The following is a 6,623-nucleotide window of genomic DNA, read 5'->3' as shown; positions in this document are numbered from 1 at the left end:
TTGCGGGCACAAGGCGTAGGCCTCGCTGCTGCTTTAGCCGCTGGCCTGGGCCCCAGTGGCTCCACCAGGACCGGGCAGTAAGCCGTAGCCTGGGGTGCTGAGGGACAGCACGGGAAGATGGCCGCTTCTTCCCGCTTGGTCCCTTGCTGGCTGAAGATACAAAAGCCGGGGTTGGGGGGAGAGGGGACAACCTTCAGGGCCTTCATTTGGGGAAAAAACAACAACGGGGGCATGCAGGTTTGGAGCTACAAAATGGCTGCCGCTGCCCAGACTCAGCCTCTGGAGTAGCACGGGGCTTTGCCAAAACGTCCTCCTTGCCAATTTAAGTTTCAAACTGTCGTTGTCCAAAGCAGGTACTACTAGTCAAAGACAACTGGGGAAGATGAGCTCTCCGACTCCGGCCGACTGTAACCCCGATCCCTCGGCAACCCTGGAGGGGGCCAAGGTAAGTGCCCCCCGGCCGGCCGGCCCGCCCGCACACCCCCTGAAGGCCCCTAAACCCGGATCCTGGCGTCTGGACACAGATGGTCGGCTGAGGTGGAAAGATGGAAAGACAGGGTGTGGAACGCTGCCCTGGCCATGGGCACCACCAGCACCCTGGCCAGTTCAGGTGGTAGGAGTCACTTCCTGGTCACCAAAGCTAAGGTTTTCAGAGTCAGCCATGGTCCCTTTGGGGTTCACCCTTGGGGCCTTTGGAGCAGGTGAGAGGTCTGCCCTCACATGAGAGAAATCCTGAGGCAGAGGGGAGGAGGCCTATGGGACTGGTGGCCAGGCTACCGTGGATGGGAGGAAGGATGGTTGGGGAACGTTGACTGAGAGCCTGGAGCAGGTGACTGTGCGCACAAACCATTGTGCCTTCGGGCTCCAGTGGCGTGGCCTCTCCAGTTGATCCCAGCCACTGGTGGAGATGAGGCCCTTGGCTCTTGATGCGTGATGTCCCTGCAGGTAAAGTAACGTGACGCCGCACACACGTGTGAACACACAACAACTTGCCTTTGTTTGCCTAATGATCTCCACAAGAAACCCCAAAGCCCCTAACACCCCTCTGGCCTTGGATGGGCCGCATTCACCACACTCCTATGCTCGTGTGGACCCATCCTCAGATGCCTCTTCCACGTGCTATACGTAGTAAAATGATAGACTGGTGGTAGGAGTTATTGTTAGAAATCCCAAAACCACAAACTTTGAGCAATTCATTTCCCATGGCCTACCCACGGTGCTCTCACCCTCACTAACATGGAGGGGCCTGGCATACACACCCTCTGACCTGTCCCTCCCTGCCTCCCCCTCGCCCAACTGAGGCCTAGAGCTCGCTCGCTGCGCACCGTGTGGGACTTCTTCACTGCCACTAGAGAGAGGATACCAACTCGTGCTGGGAACAAGCAGACTCCACGCTGCTTACCCGGCAAGGCGAGCAGAAAGAGGCTCCTTGGCCACAGCTTTTGGATCTCCTCATCTTAGGAGCTTTAGATCACTTACCAAAAAATATTTAAAGGATTGACTTATTTTTAATGGAAAGGCAGATTTAGAGAGAAGGAAATACAGAGAGAGATTTTCTGTGTTCACTCCCCTAGTGGCCACAACAGCTGTAGCTGAGCCAGTCTGAAGCCAAGAGCCAGGAGCTTCGTCCAGGTCTCCCACACAGGTACAGGGTCCCAAGGCTTTGGGCTGTCCTCTCCTGCTTTCCCAGGCTAGAAGCGGGGAGCTAGAAGGGAAGTGGAGCAGCTGGGACTTGAATCGGCACCTATACGGGATCATGGTGCATACAAGGCGAAGGTTTAGCCACTAGGTTATTGCGCTGAGCCCAACCAAAAATTTTTAAAAGATTTATTTAGGGTCTGGTGTGGTAGCCTAGTGGCTGAAGTTCTCACCTTGCCCATGATGCCGGGATCCCATATAAGCGCCGTTTCTAGTTTCAGCATCCCCGTTTCCCTTCCAGCTCCATGCTTGTGGCCAGGGAAGGCAGTCAAGGACGGCCCAGAGCCTTGGGACCTTGTACCTGCTTGGAAGACCTGGAAGAGGTTCCGGGCTGCTGGCTTTGGACTGGTACAGCTTCAGCCATTGTGGCTGCTTTGGAAGTGAATCAGCAGATGAAAGATCTTCCTCTGTCTCTCCTCCTCTCTGTACATCTTACTTTCCAATAAAAAGAATTATTTAAAAAGATCTATTTAGGGTCCGGCGGCATGGCCTAGCGGCTAAAGTCCTTGCCTTGAAAGCGCCGGTTCTAATCCCAGCAGCTCCACTTCCCATCCTGCTCCCTGCTTGTGGCCTGGAAAGCAGTCAAGGACGGCCCAAGGCCTTGGGACCCTGCACCCGCGTGGGAGACCTGGAAGAGGTTCCTGGTCCCCCGCTTCGGATCGGCGCAGCACTGGCCTTTGCAGTCACTTGGGGAGTGAATCATCGAACGGAAGATCTTCCTCTCTGTCTGTCCTCTGTGTATATCTGACTTTGTAATAAAAATAAAATAAATCTTAAAAAAAAGATCTATTTGAAGGGTTTGATTTACAGAGAGGAGAAACAGAAAGATCTTCCATCCACTGGTTCACGCCCCAAACAGCTGCAACAACTGGAGCTGAGCCAATCTGAAACAAGGAGAAGTTTCTGGGTTTCCCATATGGGTTCAGGGTCCCAAGGACTTGGGTCATCCTCTGCTGTTTTTTCAAGTCATAAGCAGGGAGCTGCATGGAAAGTGAAGCATCCAGGATGAGAACCAGTGTTCCATGGGGTGCCAGCACTCAAAGGTGGAGGATTAGCCTTTTGAGCCATGGTCTGTCCCCAGATTATTTAGCAAATGTTTAGGGACCCAGTGTAGTCTGTAGATACGGTGGTAAGCTGAGCAGCCACATGGTGAACTACCGTACGTGCCGGATGCTATATTGGATGCAAACTATGGGACAAGCTGGTGTGGAGAGGTGGGGGCCCCCGAGATAAGCCGGGCTTTAGTCTGCAGATAACCCAGCTGCTGAACCCTCCAGGGTGAAAAAGTTACTCAGGCCCCAGCTGGAGGCAAGACCAGCTCCCTGCTTTGTGCGGAGCTTATTCCAAAGTTCAGGGCACTAAAGCTGGAGTGGGGCTGTTCTGAAGACAGGGCTACGTGTGACAGCTTGGGCCACTTGGCCATTCAGCCAGCTTCATGTGGAAGAGCCGGAGCCCTATGGCTTGGGATGGGGTGAAGTGCATCAGGGCCCATCTCGTAGCCCAATTCTGTCCTCCCTCATTCTTTCACACAGCCTTTATGGGATGCCTGTTCAGCCAGGTATTGTTCTAGGAGTAGAAATGATAGGGGCCCGGCGCCGTGGCCTAGCAACTAAAGTCCTTGCCTTGAACTCACTGGGATCCCATATGGGCGCTGCTTCTAACCCCGGTGGCCCAAAGATCTTCCTCTCTGCCTATCTGACTTTGCAATAAAATAAATAAATCTTTATATATATATATATATATATATATATATATATATATATAAAAGAAATGGTAAGTCCCACATGCAGGTGAAGTTCCCAGTGTCCCCAGAGCTTCCCCAAAGACAGCAGGAAGACAGTAGACAGGCACACTGCAAACAAGGACTTGCAGAAGGCTGCATGAGCAGGATAGCTGTGTGAGCAAGGGTGGGCTTCAGGCTGGTGGGTAGGAAGGATTGCAACCCCAGAGACAGGCCCTCAGTGACCCCCGCTCCCTCCTCTCTCTAGAGCTCTGGCACTCCTCTAGGAAGCCCCAAGATGTCTCCTGAGACCTGTGACCCTGGCGGTTCCCTGCCCCTGACACCTCAGATGGAGAGCCAGTTAGAGGAAGGTCTTGGTGGGGCCCACAATGGCCTGGGCTGGAAGAGCAGGGATCCACAGGATCAAGGTGCAGAAGGCTACTCGGTGGAACCTGTGCTGACCCGGAAGAAGCATCGGCGGAGGCCGTCGAAGCGCAAGCGACACTGGCGTCCCTACCTGGAGCTGAGCTGGGACGAGAAGCAGCAGCGGGATGAGAAGCAGAGCCAGCGGGCATCCCGGGTCCGTGAAGAGATGTTTGCCAAGGGCCAACCCGTAGCGCCCTACAATACCACCCAGTTCCTGATGAATGACCGGGCCCCAGAGGAGCCTGACCTGCATGTACCTGCCAGCATCTCCCACCCAGACTCCAGTGGGGAGAGTGAGGCAGGGGACAGCGATGGGCGGGACCAGGCGTGTGGCGAGTTCCAGCAGAGGGACTTCTCTGAGGCCTATGAGCGCTACCATGCCGAGAGCCTGCAGGGCCGCAGCAAGCAGGAGCTGGTACGCGACTACCTGGATTTGGAGAGGCGGCTGTCTCAGGCGGAGGAGGAGACGCGGAGGCTGCAGCGGCTGCAGGGCCGCTCGGGCCAGTGGCATTGCCGCCACGTGGAGGAGCTGGCAGCCGAGGTTGAGAGGCTGAGAACAGAGAACCAGCGGTTGCGGCAGGAGAACCAGATGTGGCACCCAGGTGAGGGACCTGGCACCGAAGAGTGCCCCCCCAGGCAGATGGACCCACGGCCAGCCGGGTCTCAGGGAGGCTGGTGACCCAGGTCGGCAACCCTGCGCCCTCCGCATCCTTGCCCCGGAAGAGGTGCAGCAGGTTCCACCCCCCCACCTTGTCATTGCCACAGCTGGCTCTTTGATGTCATCCTTCCCCCTTACAACCCTGAGAAATAAAGTGGCTTATTGAGAGCAAGTGGGAGTGGCCAGCGTTGATTGCAGAAGGACTCTTTGGAGAATCAAAACATGTTTTAGGGAGGTCCAGCCCCCACTTTGCCCCACGCCTGGGAGGTCAGCGGACCCCTGGACAATCTCCAGGCTGCCCACGTTCTGTCCTGTGTGTCCTGCAGCCAAGGGTTTACCAGTGGGAGGGAACTGGGCAGTCCCCAAGTTCAGCCAGACCTGACAGCCTAGGTGAGGAGGAGCTGGGACTCAGCAAAGGCCCAAGTCCAAGGCTTTCTAACAGCTCGCTCTCAGACCCCACATCTTCTGTCCACAGTTGAGGGGAATGGGCTCCTAGAGGGGGTCTACAGACCTTGTTTCTCCTTGTCCTCCCCCACCTACCCCCTGGAAGGAAGTATCCCCCTGATGGAAGAGAAAGCCAAGGGCAGAGCCAGCCTGTGTCCTCGGGCTGCGTGTTAGTCTTTGCCAGATCTTGGTCTGGTCAGTTCTCTTGGAGGTAGACAGCCGCCTGGCCTTCTGCATTGTGGAGGTACCACCTGCCTGTCAGCCAGCCAGGCACACTCACGTCCACCCACCCAACCCCTACAAACCCCAGCTCTTATCCCTGCTGGCCCCTGGGCAGGTGTCAGGCCAGCAGCGTGGTAGACAGCAGGCTGAGCAGGAAGCCGGTGACAGGAGCAGCCAGGCAGCCTGGCTGCCATCCTAGGCACTCATCCTGAGAGCCGCCTTCTGCACCTTGATCCTGTGGATCCCTGCTCTTCTTAGGCCTGGAAGCTGCCGGCATGGAAATGTTGATGAAATCCCATGTGTTGCCAGGACAACTTTTATTTCTGTCCTGCCACACCCAGGCCTGGCCAGCACCTTGTGCAATGACGCAAGGCAAGAAGAAGCTCCAGGAAGGGGTGAGCTTCAAGAGACAGCCTTTTCCCTTCCTGCGGATCTGGCTGAGGTCCTCCCGTGCTGGGAGCTGTGACCCACCCTGCACAGCTCTGCTGGGAAGGGCAGCAGGAATAGATGCCCCCACCTTGCAGATAGGAAAGCCAAGACCCAGACAGGAAGCAGCTCTCCAAAATCCAAGCGAGCAGGTCAAAGGCTTGCCCTCCCCTGCAAGGTTACCAGGATGGGACCCTATGGCCCCAAATCTCTCCCTAGAGGGAGAAGGAGGCCAGGGCAAAGGTTGTTTACCAGAAGCAAGGCAAGCTGTGGTGTGTCCGTGTGAGAGAGACCAGGAGAGGAGAGAAGATTCCAGAGGATTGCTGGAGTGGAGGGGTGGGGTGTGGGTGTGTCAGGAGGTGGGTTGGGGCAGCAGCAGCAGGTGAGAGGTTTAGCCCCAGAACTGAGGAATCTGGAGAGAAGAAGCTGCCAGCTCTCCTGACAATCCCCTACAAACATGACTTGGCCGAGGGCCCTGGCCAGGGCCGCACACCAAGATGGGTTCATTTTCAAAAGGCTGGTGGACGGATGGGGTGAGGCAGGGGCTGGGTAAGGAGGGGTGGGCTCAGTGCCTAGGCTGCCAGCCCTTCCTTCACCCCAGGGTGAGAGGTGCAGAAGGCAAGGACCCGGGGCTCCTCACCTGCCTTCCCCTCCTACCTTGTGGGTGTCCTGGCCCTGCTGCCTGTCAGCAGCTCAGCTTTACAACCCACCCCAAGCTGGAGCCCCTCAGCTGGGCTTGATGCGGCCCCCAACGCCCCAGACTTTGGCCAAGCCAATGCGCTCACTCACTGCTCTACTTCCCAGAGTGGTCACCTGAGCCAGGAATGAGGCCCAGAGGGCAAGCAGCTCAAGGCCTGATGGATTTTTTTTTTTTAAAGATTTATTTATTTTTATTACAGCCAGATATACAGAGAGGAGAAGAGACAGAGAGGAAGATTTTCCATCCGATGATTCACTCCCCAAGTGAGCCACAACGGGCCGATGCGCGCTGATCCAAAGCCGGGAACCTGGAACCTCCTCCGGGTCTCC

General features: G+C 56.3%; 1 protein-coding gene across 1 annotated transcript; it reads left to right on the top strand.

Moving 5' to 3' along the window:
- Window positions 1-301: 301 nt before the first annotated feature.
- Window positions 302-4,556, top strand: HEXIM2 (HEXIM P-TEFb complex subunit 2). The gene is made up of 2 exons (XM_036495997.2): window positions 302-445; window positions 3,687-4,556. Exons 1-2 carry the CDS (start codon window positions 383-385, stop codon window positions 4,521-4,523), a joined length of 900 nt encoding a protein of 299 aa, XP_036351890.2. The 5' UTR covers window positions 302-382; the 3' UTR covers window positions 4,524-4,556.
- Window positions 4,557-6,623: the final 2,067 nt, after the last annotated feature.

This window comes from Ochotona princeps, chromosome 17 (assembly GCF_030435755.1).
Source record: "Ochotona princeps isolate mOchPri1 chromosome 17, mOchPri1.hap1, whole genome shotgun sequence".
Taxonomy (NCBI): domain Eukaryota; kingdom Metazoa; phylum Chordata; class Mammalia; order Lagomorpha; family Ochotonidae; genus Ochotona; species Ochotona princeps.
This window is presented reverse-complemented; position numbering and strand designations above follow the sequence as displayed.

Excerpts from the sequence above, each read along its gene's own strand:
- HEXIM2 (XM_036495997.2), top strand. The coding sequence starts at position 383 with ATGAGCTCTCCGACTCCGGCCGACTGTAACCCCGATCCCTCGGCAACC. Across the intron at positions 446-3,686 it reads CAACCCTGGAGGGGGCCAAG|AGCTCTGGCACTCCTCTAGG; the intron begins GTAAGTGCCCCC and ends TCCTCTCTCTAG.